This window comes from Fulmarus glacialis, unplaced genomic scaffold, assembly GCF_000690835.1.
Source record: "Fulmarus glacialis isolate BGI_N327 unplaced genomic scaffold, ASM69083v1 scaffold43076, whole genome shotgun sequence".
Taxonomy (NCBI): Eukaryota; Metazoa; Chordata; class Aves; order Procellariiformes; family Procellariidae; genus Fulmarus; species Fulmarus glacialis.
The window spans coordinates 15094-32468 of NW_009218293.1; the positions used below are offsets into that span (position 1 = coordinate 15094).

Consider the following 17375-nt stretch of genomic DNA (forward strand, 5'->3'; position numbering starts at 1 on the left):
ATTAATGCAGGGTGGCGTAAAACTCTTAAAAATAGATACTTTTTTTCCAGAATTGTAAACTACGCTCTCTGGATCAGTATTCTTCAGTTCACTGTGGGACCATGGGCTGCAATTCATCGCTGTCCTGCCAGGGTGGTGGAGCAGGGCTGAGCCGCTTCCCAAGGCTTCGGTCCACCGTACACACGTGGACCGAATGGTCATGGTAGCTTTTCAAATTGATAAATGGTGCAAGGATTTTTGAGATTTGGAGGAAATGGTATTTTGTCCTTGGGCAAAATGATGGTACACATGAACAGGCACCTTCCTGTATGTAGACTTTGCCAACTGATTTTAGATAACTGAAAGTGGATTTGTGATGAGAAATGACAGGTACTGACAAATGCTTAACTGTAGCTAATATGGTTTATAATAGTTTATGGTTAATAATGGTTTATATTCATCTTAGGTTTTTGAGGATTTTCTGTGTAGAGCTTAAGTCTTTGGGTTTTGGCTTTCTCAAAACCAAAACTTTATGTTGAACTGCTGTCTGGCACTTGGCAAAGTTCTCTAATTTCTCTAACGTGGTGAAGCTGGCAGGGCAATATTTTCCATGAGGTCGTTTTTTTTAAAAAAAAAAAAATCACAGAGCTCTGGAATACGGTACAAGGGAAGAGAATTTTTGCAGAGGGTCCCTCTCTGTGTTTCTTCTGACACTGTCTCATCTGATGATCATCTCAGCAACAGAGCATCAAAAACTTCTGTGTGCTCTTGGCGTGGAATTGCTGTGCTTGTGTATGAGAAAGCGTTCAGCTGTGCGCTGATGTGGTGCGTGAGTCCGTCGGCTGACCCTGTCGGTAACTCGGCTTTTGCATAACAGTCTCTCCTCCAAAAATAAATTAGGCGACTGATGCTATCCTTCTTTTTACAAATGCACAAAAGCACAAGAGTTATGGTATGCTTGTAATGATTTACGCCTGGAAACCTAGAATGTAGCCCTAAAGCAGTTGAAAATACCTGCTTATTAATCTAGCAGTAAGAACCTGAGGGAATATTTGTATCCATCTGTGAAGCCACTTTTTAACTAGGACACCTAAGATTTCACTGGGGGAAACCATCTGCCTGGATCACAGTTTATGGCAAATATTTTCCAGTTGTTTGAGCACACAGAATCTGCCTCATAGTTTTATTTCCCTTCGAATGCGTTCACAGAGACGCCGCTCAAAGGCATCCATCCCATTCTTCATTTGCTCTGTTCTGCTTTAGGTATTTTTGGCATGTGTAGTGTAGAAGATTTAACATGAGATCCGTCCAGCATCCTGGGATGCTGAAGTCTGTTATGGTGCCCTGCAAAGGGAATATAAACCAAGTTTGTGGGCCATTTGACACTGTATAACGTAAAAACTAGATGTGAGAATGTTTTTCGCTATTTAAAATGGGCAGGTTAGGATTGTCACCATTACAGCACAGGCTGTAAGAGATTTTCCAGGTCTCCTCAGCCGCACAGTGCGGTGCGTTCAGGCTAGGTGAGCGCTGACCCTGGGAGTGGGTGCCCGAGTTCAGGTAAAAAAGGTAAAATTGGGGAGGCAAATGGTACTTTGTCAGGTGTGAGAGGTAGCTGTGAAATTTCTGTATTTAATAGGTAATTTAATAGGTTAAATGCATTTAGTTGATGGAAGAACAAACTGAGTTGAGCGTTTTCCTTCCTTTGCGCAAACAGTAAGGTTACATATGTGTGTATGTATACGTACATACAATCCGGGTTAAACTGCTGCATAACTAAATTTAAAACCTCTTGTTTCTAACTGATTTGTTTTCCTGTATTCCAGAGCCTAGCCCAGCTAGAGAACCTGTGCAAGCAGCTGTATGAGACCACAGACACTGCGACACGGCTCCAGGCAGAGAAAGCCTTGGTTGAGTTCACCAACAGTCCAGACTGCCTGAGCAAGTGCCAGCTTCTTCTAGAAAGAGGGAGTGTATGTAAAACAATATAATTGTCCAAAACGTATCTTGGTATTTTGGGCATTGAAAAGGGAAATAGCCCCAAGGTCTGGTATGCAGTGTTTATATTGCATACCCAGTATGCTCTCATGTATCTCAATTTTTGGGCAGCCTATGCCAAAAAAAGCATCGGCTCTGATGGCTAATTATGCTGCTGCAGTGGTTACTACAAACGGTTGTCAATTCTAATGTCTTGTGGGCCTTGCTGCATTCTTTGCAGGCTACCACCCAGACATGTCAAGCTTTAAGTTGGAAACATTGTTATGGCAGTGGTATTTCATAGGCTGTGGGAACCACTGCCTTCTCTATAGGCTTTGGGGAGAAAATGGTGTGTGCACAGAGGTTCATAGGGGATAAAACCAGCAGTGTTTCTTCTGGAATGTTTCCTTGGAAAATTGCCCCTGCTATAGTGTTGTCTTAATAATCCAGCAGTTTAAAACAGGGAAAATTAGATCATGTGCTTTAGAATTAGTGTTACAGAAAGGATGTAAAATATGCCAGCAGTAAATCCTGCCTGACATTTTTAGCTTTCTTCTTTTTAAGTGGCCATTTGGTTTTTACTTTGTATCAGCACAAATAACATTTTAAATGGTTTTGCCACATGATCTTGCAAGATTTGACTTTTTGCAGAATGTGTATACAGCTTTCATATCTATCAGATTGGAGACTTGTTCACAAAAATAGGAAACATTAAACAGCCTGTTGAAAAGAGTAAGTCCTCCAGGAGGAGGAGGAGAGGAGGTGGTGAAGGGAGGGGGAGAAGAGTGATGCTTAACAGGCATAGCAAACTTACATAAAGCGAATTATTTAACTTTTTGTTAAATTTGAAGTCCAGTGAATTCAAAACAAACTGATTTGAAGCTCTTCTGATGGGAACTAGTAACTGGTTTACCTGAGGACAAATAATATTTTTTTTTTTTAAGGAAAGTTCCTAAAGCCCAGTTTCATTCTCTGCGTGTGATCCATTGCCTCTCACCCTTGCCAGAGAATTGTCGGGCTTTTTGTTCAGTCTGGGTCTGACTCACTTTATACCTGACTGTCCTTGGGAATGTCGGAATAAATAGGTATCCTGCCTCTCGGATACTAAGCTTTCTACAGTACCATATATTACAGAAATTAGCATGCAAAATGCTTGTCATTTCCCTGGCTGTAATTTATGGAATCGGGTGCAGCCAGGGGTTTTAGGTGGTTGAATGCCATCATTTGTGTCCCTGAATTAGATTACAGATCAGTGATCTGTGTGCTGTTCTGTAAGAAATAAATTTTAACCTGTATTTAGTAATCAAGTGGAAGTTGTAAGCGCTTCTTAATGTAGAGTAATGTACTCCTACAGCTCAAAGGGCTAATTGTCTTTTTCAGGCATGGCATTTAAGGTAACTTCATGCAGTTTGACTATGTTTGCAGTTTTACTGTCTTCCACTCTTTAAAACCTTTTCCTTTTTTTCTTAAACACTTTCTTCAAGTGTTTGGTTTACGTTAGTGTCTATAAAAACATAGAATAAATGCTATGTAGAGTATTTGGATTTACCAATTAAATTAATGCTTCAAACTCAAACTTCCAGAGAGCAATTAGCTTAAAGTCCGGCATTGCTGCTTGATCTTCTGAAGTGTGTGGTAAACGTCTGTTTGTGTTTTGTTGGTTTTTTTTTTTTCTTTACAGTCATCCTACTCCCAGTTACTGGCAGCTACATGCCTTACAAAACTCGTGTCACGCACAAACAACCCTTTACCATTGGAACAACGGATAGATATTCGTAAGTACAGTACTTAATTTTTCTAGCCAAAATAATGTGAATGTTTGTCATATGGACTTTCATCTATGGGAAGTTTTCTGCAAGCTACTGTGCTTTACAGTTTGGGCATCCTAAGGTATAGGATGCCCAAAAGGCAAAGAAACATTTCTCTTAGATGGCATCTTCACTTATCATTAGCTAACAGAGTTCCAGGCTAAATATACAGAATTTTTCCAGATGGAAAGGAGTGACAGCTCTGTGGTCTTGTGAATAAACCAGTTGCATTTGATAAATTTCTTTTGGAGTATAAAATATGCATGGTGCTTGCCTCTTCTGAGGACATGCTTTCAAAACTGAAAATCCTTTATGGGTCTCTGAAATACCATTTAGGGTATTTCCTAAGGGAGCAGTCTGTCTGTCACAGTGCTCTTTCCTGGAGAAGGGCTGATACCATACGGTCTGCTTTCCTTCTTTTACAAATGATGTGGTAGATGATCATCCCTGAAGAAAGGTCTTGAAATATTTTCAGCTTTTCTTGCTATTTACATGTGCTTACAGAAGATTGGACTTAATCTGATAACACAAAACAAGTTAGGCTTGTGGGGAGGAACTCTCACCTGTCTCTAAGCACTTTCCAGATCTGTTGCACAGCTTTAGTATGTCAAAGGCACAAGTAAAAGGCCAACATTTGTATCTAACCCACTACTGTGCTGATTTTTTTTTTTTTAAACAGCTTTCAAAAAGATTTTTTCCTATCAGTGTTACCATCTCAGTTCCATCTGCCGAGTTTTTGTCTACAGATACACCTCTTCTCTGTATTTCAGGGAACTATGTGCTCAACTACCTTGCCACTAGGCCAAAGTTGGCAACATTTGTCACACAAGCACTAATCCAGTTATATGCCAGGATCACAAAGTTGGGCTGGTTTGACTGTCAGAAGGATGAATATGTCTTCAGGAACGTGATCACAGATGTCACAAGGTTTTTACAGGTCAGACTTTTTGTGAGATGAATACACACCTTGTGGGATTTGAAAGTCCATGCATTTTCAGTTATTGGTTTGCACCTTAGTATCCTCTGTCCAGCCTTTCATCTGTGCATTTGTTGATTAAATAGTGACTACCAAGGCTAGCAGCTGACAACTGGCAGGACAGGTCAGTTTTTATAATTTAACGTTTGGTGGGGCAGAGATTTATTTCTGGAAACTGCCACCACTAGTATTCAATGGTAAGATGTATCTTTTAGTGTTCCAGTTGCACAATTCTTCTTTCTAGCTCTCAAGCTTAAATAATTCTGAGAGCTTAAATAATCATGGTGCTGATTAGTGCAGAATGGTAAACATGTGGGATTATTGTCTACGAGGGAAACATGTGCCATGCTTGACTTGCTTTCATTCACTGCAAGGGTGATATATCCATGGAAGTTAGGTTTGATATTTAGCTGAGTTATCATAACAAAATATAGCTTAAAACTAGCATGTTACACAAACGTTATTGTTAATTTTCTTTAGAAGTCCTGACTGTTGTTTCTTAAATGTACATGCTGTCACCACAGTATAGGGTTTCATTCCCAACCCAAAAGGCTCTGTAGGTAGAAGGTTGCAGTTTTATCAATAGCTGTCTCCAAACTGAAACTTCCCAGAGAGATCAGTAAATCCTGTAACACTATGAATACTGATTTATTTGCTCTGAAATTTGTCCCAAAATCAAAAGTTGGAGAAAGACGGTAGAAGAGCTCAAAATGACCAGAAATTCTTCCCAGTGTGGAAAAGGAGATGTAATGTGTGCAAGGCTTTAATTCTGGAGTGGTAGAGTATGGGCATTCAGAAAATAGGCTAACTACTATTATTTTAGGCATTTACAGATGTCTGCAGTGAAGTAGGATCTAGAAGGTGTTAAGTAATTTAAAGATCATATTCCTTTCTGGCTGGTAACTATGTCCCAAATAATTCGCAGGTGCTCTTAGCTGAAATTATCAGAGCTATATTCCTCGCTCTCCCTGCTCATGACACAGGGAATGTGTGCTTTTTAATCAGGAACCTAATTAAATGGTGTGAATATCTACTTGCTGTGTTCAGTTTGAGATGGTCTGTTCCCATTTGCTCAAGTTACCTGTTCTGGCTGCTAAAGTGTATAGGAGGCTGCACTTTTTTAAAGACGTGGTTCAGCAAGGTTTTCCAGTGGCTTCTGTCTAGATATTATCGTGTAAATACTGAGACTGTCATCAAGAGATGGCTCCAGTAAAGAGGTGGCCAAGGTCCCAAGCCTAAATATGCTTGGATTACTCTATTGTGGATGAGTGGATGAGCTGGAGATCAGGGCAATTTGTGCAGAAGGTGCAAAGCAAGGTGGAGCTAGGAAAGGAAACATCATTTATTAGTTACAGAACAGAAACTGGGGCAAAGGAACAATACAGGTTGTTTCTCTTAAATCATTTGATAAATGGATTACCGTTTCTAGTGAAGAGGTATCTGTAACAGACTTATTTCACAATTGGCCCCTTGTTGGCAGTCTCAAGTGCAGCCAGAGGCTGAACAGGCTGTGAAGAATGGACTCCCTTCACTGGGAGATGGGCTGTCCTTCTTGGCAGGAGGGTCGTGGGGCGGGTGTGTGGAGAAACTTGGTCAGCTGCTGTTCATGTTGTTCAAGGTCTGTAGTTTAAAAAGAGGGGGAGGTGGGAAAGTTTATTTCCCAGAGTTTTCATCTGGCAACTTTAATACTCATCCTAATGTTGCAGAAATTTCCACACATTTTACCATAGCCTCTGTTAAAATTAAACAAACTGATTTAAATCTAAATAAGTCTTTTCAGAGTTAGGACATAACACAAAAATTTTTATTAAACTATTAAATAACAGGAGCCTATTTTTATTAGGTCATGTTACCGAACTCTTTAGAACTCTTTACATTGTTAACAACATTAAGTATTTTAAAAGCACATTTTAAATTCTCTGCTTAGTATTGGTTTTTTTCCAGTATTCTTCCAGTCACAGTATTACAAAGATAAAGCATTTCTAGACAAACATGTCTAGAAATCTTCCAAGCAGAAAGGTCTTTGACAATGAAGCTTAATGAAAATATCCTGGTACTGCTAACTGCTTTCCCTGTCCCCTTTTCCTTCCTTAGGATAGTGTAGAGCACTGCATCATAGGAGTGACAATCCTGTCCCAACTAACTAATGAAATTAATCAAGTAAGTGCTACAGCCTTCCTCAGTGAAGTAAGTGTCCAATTTTCTCATTCATATTGTTGTGTCCTGCTGTGTGTCTGTGCATTGTTTGGGGGTTTTTGTTTGGGTTTTTTTGGTGGGGAGAGGGTGTTGTGTGGTGGGTGTTTTGGTTTTTTGTTTCGTTTTTTGTTGTCGTCGTTTTTACGCAGTCACTTACTGTTGTGGTAAGATGCTGAAACCTCCTGTCCTGAGGAATTGTTTTGTTTCACTGGCATCTTCCATCTTCTCTCATATTTTGATGTAATCTTCTGAGATGAAAAAGGAAAGAGCAATGCTAAGCAACTAGCCAAGCCGACCTAGTAAGGACAAAGCCCCGAGCTTGAGGACATCCCTAGCACCTTCTGTTGTCGGTCCCCGTGCATTGTTTCAGTTTAAAGCATTCTTATGCCAAGAAGTGAATGGAGCGTGCCCTCCTCCGTATTGACCAGGGAGATGAAGCAAAGAGGGTTTGTCACATTGTGCAGATTTTTAAAGCGTCCTTTTCATTCAGTACTAAATTTCATAGCGTTCGCAGCAGGTAGCTCTCAAATTCTGCCAGTTTATTGGGGCTGAGTGCCGAGTCCCTTACACAGCCCCGGCCCTGGGTGACTGGCAGAAGGAGGACTGGGCATGCCGGGTCCGAGGTGCTCTGGCATGGCACCCAGTCATGCTAGCTGCAGCAAGTCTTTCCAGGTTAGTTAGGTCGGTGGTTTGTAGGGCCCTCTAACGTAATGCTGCCTCTCCCTATTTATGTTGAAAGCTGGAACAAGCGGCTTTACTTGGTGCTATCTAAGCTTACATCATTTTCCTAATCAGTCAGGCAGACTTTGTTGTAGCACCGTTGATGGCTACCACTGTCCTAAGACAGCATGAGGGTTGCTACGTGTATAAATGTCTCTAATTTTGCTAAGAGGACCAGGTTTTTTTTAACTAAGTTTTTTTTATTTTAATATCTCACTAAGGAAACTAACCTTTCATTTTTGCTGGTATATTGACTAATCCAGGCATTGGAACGGAGAGATCCTTGAGTGGGATTTGAAGGATGATTACAAATTGTTTTCAGAACTGGAAATGGAGGAGGTTTTGTCCGGGCCAGAGCAAAGCACCGATTTCTTCTGATGAAGTTCCCAAGCCCTGCACTGTAATCTGAATGGCTTCTGCATCCATTTCAGACCCCAAATTCACTTTCATTCTTCAAGCCTGGCCTGATCAGTAAATCCTAACCCATAGCTCTCCTCCTAACTCTTAAGCCGTGTCTTGTTACTGTTATCATTTCCTTGCCCAGACTTGAACAATCCTAACTCCATCTCCGGAGAGAGCCGGTCCTTCACTTCCTTGCATCAAGGATGAAAGCAAGTCTGTTTACCTCTATCAATTAGTATGTGTCTGCCAGCATCTTTGTGCAGGGCTACAGCTTCTGCTTGCAGGAGAATGGTCAGAAACTGTCACCTATCCCAGTTCTAGAGTCTCTACAGGTTGATACTAAAATAAGCAACGAAATTAAAGACTCTGATCAAAAATCTCTTCCTGATACCTTGGATATTAAATCTGCCACAGTTTACTACACATTCCTAGATGTGCTTTGTGCCAGCAGTTGCACAGGGCTGGATTCGGTGACTCATCTTGTAAAGTCTAAAACTGCTATTACTTGCAAAATAATAAATCTGCCAACGTGCCCACTCATCAGAGTGAGGTCGTGTACGTATAGATAGCAAAAAAAACTCGCCCAAAACAACCCTTGTGGGGCTTCTCCTCAGGCTTTTTTTGATAACTAAACTTCCAACTACACTGCGTGAGAGCTGAATTTTATAGAGCTCTGTTTACTAAAGCTTTTGTTCCGAAAGCTCACAGTACAAATAAAATAAAGTGCTAGTAACTGTTTTGAAGTATCAGTTTTCATCCTGTAAGTACTGCACAGACTCGCCCGGAGGTACTCGGTGTCACTGTATTGTAGAAGTTCACTGATTTCAGCCACGTGACCTCATAGTGAAGAAAAAGGAAATGCTCATTTGCTACAAGTCCAGAAATACGTGAGATTTGTAATAACCATGCAGAGAATAAATAACGCTCACTTTCTTAAAGACCCTGCAATCTAATGGCATGAGCTGAGGAACGATAATTCAGTCGTTAGAGCACCTGACAAATTTAGGTCCAGTTCTCATCTGCCACCAACTATTGGGTGATGCAGGGCTTCTTTTTCTCACCTGTAATATAAGAGACAAGAGTGTTTGCGTCCTCCATGAGGTCGTTGTGAAGGTTAGTACATTAAAGTGAGGTCTGCAGTGGTTAGAGCTGTACTGGTTCCTACAATTCTGGATGAAATGTGTACATATTTAAGGTTAACAGAGGTATAGTAATAAAAGCATAAAGAAAATGGAGATTCAAGTTGCGTGCCTCTACACGGGGCTGCAGTAAGGCTCCATCCCAGATGCACTGTGATAACCAACTGCCCATCAAATAACTTATCCTGGGCAAGTGGAATTTTGCCAGCCTGTGTTCAAATCAATGGCAAAGATGTGAAGTATCACTTCACTTTTCTCCCCTTCCTAGAAAGCACTCTACAAAGGGACATAACCCATGCTGCCGTTCACCTGTGCTGGCCCATGCTAGAATGCATTGGTTGAATCAATTGGAGACTTTGTTATCCAGTATAAAGCAATATGTGTGTATTTGCCTCAGATCATATGTCAGCTTTTTATTCTGGTACTGTGAGAGCTCCAGAACTGGAGTTTAAAGTAGATACAGCAATAGTCCGAACTGGCTGTCACTGGTTAACTCTCCTTCTAGTTTTCTTCTCATCTGTGCAGGTTCAGGAGGGGAATTATAATTGCTAGTAGTTGACCATGTGTCTGCCCAGCTGCTTCAGGTAGGATTTAACTCTTAGGAGTTTGGAGCACTTTAGAAAACAGCGTTCAGGTTTCTAAAATGACTTAAGTGCTGTTGAAAATACTGCTGTTGATCCTGCTTTGGAAGAGATTTAAACGAACTTGACGGTAAACCCAATCCTGCTTTCTGGCAGGGGTACAGTGAAACTGCATTGTATTGTAGGTGGAAAGTCCTGTCATCAGCCAGCAATATGATTTTATCCGTGGAAGAACCACTGTTTTGCAGTAGCAGCACGTACCGCAGTGGCAGTGCATCCCCCTGGTTTAGCCAGCCAGTGTGACATTGCTCTGGGGAGGGAAACCTTGATGTCCCGGTGCTTTACAGGGTTCCTATGGGTTCTGCTGGTCTTGTTCCACCTCTGCCCATCAATTCTAAGCGCTGGTTTTCTCTCTGCTCAGGCGGATACTACTCATCCACTGACCAAGCACAGGAAAATAGCCTCTTCCTTCCGAGATTCATCCTTATTTGATATTTTCACACTGTCATGCAATTTACTGAAACAGGTAAGGAAACCGTCGTTTGTCATCTCTCTTGGGGGCTGTATGTTTTGGGCTGAAGTTCCCTCTGATGTAACTCTCCTGGAACAAGTGCCGTTGTTCTAAAAGCCATATTCTGGACTTGTTTTTCAGGAAAGCTTTGACTTAGGTTTGTATTAAGGGGGAAAAAATGAATGTGACACAAATACAGAAATGTAACTCTCTTCAACAATTTTGATTGAACGTATGTACCTGGATCATGAGGCTTGGGTTAAATTTTCCTGTCTTAAAGCATCAGGAAAGAGATGAGATGTTTGTTTTACATTTTAAATATCTCTGATTTACCGTACTAGCAGAGAAGTTTCCTGCAAAATAAGTCCTTGTCTTTTTAACCTCAGTTTAAAACCCACATGGCGAGAGAAAAAATGCTAGTGAAGATATGGTTAGTAGATTGAGACTAAAGATTGTCCTTGATATTTTAACACATGATAAATATTAGACTGTGTTTTGTTCCCCGGGTTTTTATTTTGTGCTAATTATCACACATGAGTTAGCTTGCTTTAAAAATACTTATCTTGGGACAAGGCAGCAATGCTCTGCTAGTAGGGTTGGGTTTTACCCCAAAAAAAGCACTTTTTCTTTCAGCTGAAGTAGCACATGTGTATTTTGTAAGCAGGTAGATCATCTGAAGAAAATTCTTGATTCTGCATCAGGTTTCTTTTCTAAAAAGCTAATCTGGAGTTCTAATGGTGCCTTCAAGAATAGCCCTTTATGAGAAAGTCTACCCCAATAAACTCAGTGGCAGTAGCACAGATTTGATTAGCTTAACTTTTATCCTTCCAGCTGAGTGAAGTGTCAAAGTTGACAAATAGCACAAAGAGTGAAAAGGAAATTTTATTTTAAAGATATTTCAAAATGAGCAGCTCTGGTTCTGTCAGTAATAAAGGTGGGTACGTGGGTGTAATTCAATCTTTTTTCTCCTCCTGGTTTCTAAAGGAAGCAAGGCTTGTACGATTATGCTAGTCATCCTTTCCCATGCACCCATCCTCCTGAACCATAACAGCTCTGGGAACTTTTGAGTTCATTGGCTTATTTCAGGTGCATTTGATGGTCAATTAGAGGTCTCAGGAATATAAGGATTCCTCTAGTTTTATGAAAAGAAGCGCCTGGGGAGGTGCAGTAAGACAGGGTCCTTGTAACTGCCCAGACTTGTTGGAGAAAATTCAGCAAGTGCTTGTACTTAGCCAGGAGGCATAAACCAGACCTTGTTAACCTGGTGTCCCCAGAACTGCACTCTTACTGTTGTCCTGTACGTGTAGCTCTGGCTGAGCTATTGCCCACACTACTGTTGCAGCATGACCATGGGGACTTAGAGACTAGAAAAACATGGCTTGTCTCAGGAGGAAGCCTCTAGTTTTCCACCGAAACTCTTAAATCATCTTGCTTTTGTTTCTTGGGATGCTGTGGTTTAAGACAGGTTGGAATGTTTTCTGTTGTCTCCTGTAACGTCCATGTTTTCCTGTGATGAAACACCTACTACCCAACTTTTTTTGTCTAATAGTAGCTGTCTCAAGCTTCTGTATATAAAGCAGAAGTTTCTAAGGTGATCCTTTTGAGTAGGGAGGATTGGACTGTGAGAAACCAATGATCACGTCTGTATCCATGTCTGTAAAACAGAGTGCATTTAGACAGCCCCAGAAGAGTAAGTCTTTGTGATACAGTGGAGAGAGTGAGGAAGACATTCCAGCGACGACTGGCACTGGTCTTGGCAGCGCGTCGGCACAGTGTGCAATGTGTTATTTGCAGTAGATTTAAGCTGGAAGAAGTTAGTTTTGTTCTAAGTACAGAGCAGTAATACAAAGGATAGACAGGCTGGCGTGAGTACAGACCTGGGTGCTACACTTAAACTGCAGTGAAACGACCTAGCATTTCGTGTCTGTCGAGTTCTTTGTGTTACTTGAGAGCATCCATGTTTTCCCTGCCCATAGCAGAGCGTTGTAACCAGAGCAGGGCTTATACAGATCATCTGTGTGACAAAAGTAAATGCACTCATTTCCATATGAGGGTTAGGTGGAGCAACAGGATTCGCTGCTACTAAGTGCTTGTCAGGCAGAAAATGTATTCTTGTGTTTAACCTTAATAAGAACTTCCTTATCTCCTGAATCTCACAGTATAATTGCAAGCTGGCAAGCCTGGCTGCTTTTCTCCTGTGCAGTACAAGCCGAGTGGAAAAGAAAGCACTGTCTGTTTATCCATCTTGTGTAAAGACTAAGCATGTAAATACACATGCTGTCTGTAGAAGTATGTGATAGCTGAGTTGGTGCTTGTGGCATATGATCCTTATGACTGCCACATCCTGTTAAAAGTTGAATTACTGCCTCAAACTCAGCTGTCACCTTGAGTTTTTTTTTTTCTTTTTACTTTTTTTTAATCCGGTGTATTTTATAGGCTTCTGGGAAGAACCTGAATCTAAATGATGAAAGCCAGCATGGTCTGCTCATGCAGCTTCTTAAGCTCACACATAATTGCCTGAACTTTGATTTCATTGGCACATCAACAGACGAGTCCTCAGATGATCTTTGCACTGTGCAGATCCCAACCAGTTGGAGATCAGGTAATCTTGCTGGAGGAAGAGGGCTGATCTACAGCATACCAGCTGAAAGCATGGGTGACTTGCTAAAGCCCTTTCTGTACTTAACAAATAAACTTTTGCATACAATGCCAGATGTAAAATCCAGCCTTTCCTTGGTGTGATTACAAATGCAGTTCAGTTTGGGTTGGGTATCTTGAGCTATAAAAACACTCCTCTACCCTTCCAGTCTTACACCTGCCAATTCAAGAAACAGAAAACTGTTTCTTTTTTTTTAAAAATGTAAATAACAGATAACTCGGCACCTGTTCTCAACATCCTTGCTGTTCTCACCAGTCATTTTGCAGGCAGTTTCACAGATTGTGTTCTTAAAATATTTTCCTGTAATTTTGTCTTAGTACCAAGTACCAGTGGGTTTACTTTCTTTCTAGGAAAGGCAATTGTGTAAAAATGTAAAATCCTTTGGAAATTTTCTTATAGCATGGTACTTCATGTGACAAGTACACGTGCCATTGCTGATAAGTGTTAGATTATGGAAAGCAGTAAATGGAGGTGTTCTCAGTAAAATGCTCCGTTCTGTTTCAGCGTTCTTGGATTCTTCGACCCTTCAGTTGTTTTTTGATCTTTATCATTCCATCCCTCCTTCGTTTTCTCCTCTGGTAAGTTTAGTGTTTATTTTCCTTACAGACTCTGCTACCAGAAAGCGTTTGTAGGATTCATCCGGGAGACTTGCCGTGGGTTAAAATGCCATAGGCTGACTTCAGGCAGCTACCTTTACTTTAAAGGCACTGCCTTGTGCTATAGCGACAAAGGGAAGGCTGGGCTGGTGCTGCTGATGATAGTTTTGATGCATCTGCAGGTTTTGGATTTGACCTAAGAGCAGCTTGTTTGCTGGAAGTCCAACCTACTTCTTTGTCCTTGCGTAGCTTAGAGTCTGCCTGCTCGCTCTTCCAGTAAGCCCTTTTTGAGGGATGTAGCTTATGTTATTTCCACTGTACTGCTAAGTTGATCCTAAAACCATACTGTGAGTAGGTAGCAAGTCTGGGAGCACAACTGAGGAATGTAATTTCTCCTTCCACGCTTTAAAACTAGGCCATGTCCCAGTTGGATGAAATGGCCAATAGCACAACTGAACTAAAAGTTGGATTACTTCTTGAAAAAAAATTGCCTGCCAGGCATTTATGTATCGGATAAATATTTTTCATAGTTAATGCTACAATGAAAACATGCCCTTTGGCTAGGGAGGGAAGGGTCCTTCAGAAGTACTTTTTCTGCTGAGACTCTCAGCAGTGTTATTATGTTGAAGGGTTACTTGCTAATTCTGAATTTAGAGCCTCAAATATTCATGAGAGACTTTAACAGTGTGAGACTTTTTTTTTTGTTGTTACTGAATAGAAATCTGAAGCAATTACACCTTTAATTGTCCTGCCTCTTTGATCAGTAAATGTAAGAGCCAGCAAGAATGAGAAGCCTAGCAGTTGAGCAGGTAGTCCTTACACTGGTTAGAGGGAATGGGGCTTTGCCTCCAGATAAGGATTGCAGGATGCTAGTCATAACTGACTGCTGCTGCTCTTCAAAACCCTATTCACCAACCTGTTACTCACTACTGCAGCTGCACCCTTGGAATTTATTCTTGATTTAAATTTCAGAGATTTGGGTTGAGAACAATTTAATTTTTTTTCTTGCCAGTCTTCTATTTTCTGCTATACTTTTCCAAGTCTCTGTTAAGTTTACCAGCTTTCCTTGCCAGTCCTAGTGTATTTTCAGTCTTACGCGATCTGTGTTCTCCATTTGAAGAAATCTCAGCGGTTTTGGGAGCAGAGTTTGGAACACACCTTTGACTGTCGGGATGGAGATGTTCCTTTGGGTGATGTGGTTTTTATCTCTGCTGTAATTTGTTTCTACAGTTTTACATAGACTACACAGAATTGCAAAGATGAAGGAGCTGTTGTGTAGCATGCAAAGCAGCATCAGACTTACATGATTTGTTATGTCACGAAAAGGAAACATGCTGTTCATTTTACTGTTCTAATCCCTCCCTTTCTATTTATTCTCTTTTCCCCTTTTAGGTTTTATCCTGCTTAGTGCAAATAGCTTCTGTACGCAGATCCCTCTTCAACAATGCGGAAAGAGCAAAGTTTTTATCTCATCTCGTTGATGGAGTTAAACGAATACTGGAAAACCCACAGGTGAGTATTTCAGATGCAATCAGTGGAATTGTGTCTTTGCTTCCTCTGCATCAAGTTTCTTCACCAAAAATATTTTCTAATGTACATGTCCCACTTGTGGCGCTGGCAAGAAGGGTGCAACATCTTGCTGCTCTTACTTTTCCTACCATTCCGCCATAAATATGTGCCTCTTGTAGCTGACTGCCATGTGTTGCGAAGTAGTGCTGTTTCTCAATTATTCTCCTCTTTTTCTCCTCTCAGAGTTTGTCAGATCCAAATAACTACCATGAGTTCTGCCGATTGCTGGCCCGATTGAAAAGCAATTACCAGCTGGGAGAGCTGGTGAAGGTGGAGAACTACCCTGAGGTCATCCGACTCATTGCCAACTTCACCGTGACCAGCCTGCAGGTACAAAACAGTTTTACTTACCCTCGATGTGTGTTTATGCCCCTTGTCTTCTCTTGAAACAAAATTATAACCCTCTTGTTTGTTCTTTGCCCCTTAATTTGCGGTACTTTATTTTTACCAAAAAATCCTGCAGACTCTGACAGAATCTTGCCGTGTAGCGTTGATTATTCTGTGAATTCCTACTGAATGGAACAGGAGCAGTATGTGGGGGAAGGCAGGGTTGCTATGCCTCCAGGTCTTTCCATGTCCTAGCCGGGGCGGGGGGGGAACCCTTGTTAAATAAGGCTTATTTTTAGAATTATGTATCGCTTCACTATTAAAATGCAATTGCAGGGATTGCTAGTAATATGAATATCATGCCATATTTCCACTAAGTTTTCCACTGGTATATGGCTTGTAACTACACCCCAGTACAGGATATGGTTAAAAAAAAATTGTATAGCTTACATAATGCCTTTGTTTGTTGAATTTTAATATTTATCTGGAAGACAGCTTTCAACTGTACATTCTGTTTGGGGAGCTGTCTACAGTACGCTACAGTATGAGCTCGGCAGTAGTTTGGGACCAAAGGCTTTGGCTCAGCTACACAGCCTAGGAACTCGGCATTATCTTTCAGTCTTTACTGAATGCTGATAATGCCCACTGAATTGAGGTGTGAACTGAAATTCATTGTTAAAATTGCCAACCAGATCATTAAAGGTTTTAGATGTTGCTATATCTAGTGTGACATGAGTCAAAATAATATGGGTAAAATAAGGCCATAAGTCACTGTTTTCCTTTCCTTTTCTTTCTCTTGGCTCCTGGTAGCACTGGGAGTTCGCGCCGAACAGCGTTCACTATCTCCTAAGCTTGTGGCAGCGGCTGGCTGCATCAGTGCCCTATGTTAAAGCCACAGAGCCTCACATGCTCGAAACATACACACCAGAAGTCACAAAAGCTTACATCACATCCAGGCTGGAATCTGTGCACATCATATTGAGGTAAGAAAAGCAGAGAGATGGTAGCACTTCTGCTTGTCGGCACCAGTCTAACGCAGAAGGCTCTCGTGTGTCTCTGTTCTGAGTTTTCTTTTAAAAATGGGCATGACTGCAGGAAGTTTTGTGAGTCACCACAGGATTTCTAAGGGAAGCTTACCTAAATTGCATATTCTGTCTCTTATAAAAAAGAGATTTTTTTTTTTTTTTAAGCTGGGTTTTTTAGACCTTGCTCAATCTCAAATGGGAGATTGATCTAAGTGGTCTCCGACATGTTATGGGTAGAGTTCATCTTATCTAGCATCATACATCTGCAGCATATTGTTTACACTCTGAATTACCATTGTAGCAGAGGGGAATAAGTATGCGAAGTGTGATTCACTTTATTTTTAGATCTCTGCTGTAGGATGGCACAAATTATACCTAAAGTTATCTCCCCCCCGGCCCCCCCCCTTGAGTGTAAGGGCAGCCTACAGGACTCTGTTGCAGTGCCTGAATTCGTGTGGGATGAATTCTACCTTGTGTGTGTTTGTATTTGATGAAAACAAATGGTCAAATACAGAAAAATAATGCCTCTCTTAAGGAAGACTGATCGGCTTATCCCTTTTTAGGTATCTGGCAATGCAAGGGAGGAACAGCAGGTTTAGCTAGTTCTGGAGTTAGCAATAAACTTATTGTTGAGGTTAGTGTATTTAGAGGAAAAGGCAACTAAAACGTTGAGAAAGATGGAAAGCTTTGTTATACAAAGACAGCCAGAGACCTTGTTCTTGGCACTGCACATTCTGTTCAAAGACCTGGATAAACATTAAAGACATAGAAGAGCTTACTCATCCCAGGTCCTGATGGCCTTTCCACCCGAACCACTACTGTTCTTCTGATTTATGGCTGCAGTAATGATCAGATGATTACATCGGTCTGTGTAGCTCTCCATCGTGACAAATAGTAGAGGTAGAGGCTT

At 41.1% G+C, this 17375-nt stretch overlaps 1 protein-coding gene across 1 annotated transcript in view; it reads left to right on the forward strand.

Moving 5' to 3' along the window:
* Positions 1-1799: 1799 nt before the first annotated feature.
* Positions 1800-17375, forward strand: part of LOC104078376 (exportin-7-like) — a gene marked incomplete at both ends in the record, with an annotated part of 28390 nt that continues 12814 nt past the window's right edge. Inside the window, 10 exon segments of the mRNA XM_009579992.1 lie at positions 1800-1952; positions 3638-3731; positions 4535-4701; positions 6835-6900; positions 10200-10304; positions 12726-12891; positions 13453-13526; positions 14937-15056; positions 15297-15443; positions 16251-16423. Of these exon segments, the coding sequence (XP_009578287.1) occupies positions 1800-1952; positions 3638-3731; positions 4535-4701; positions 6835-6900; positions 10200-10304; positions 12726-12891; positions 13453-13526; positions 14937-15056; positions 15297-15443; positions 16251-16423 (1265 nt within the window).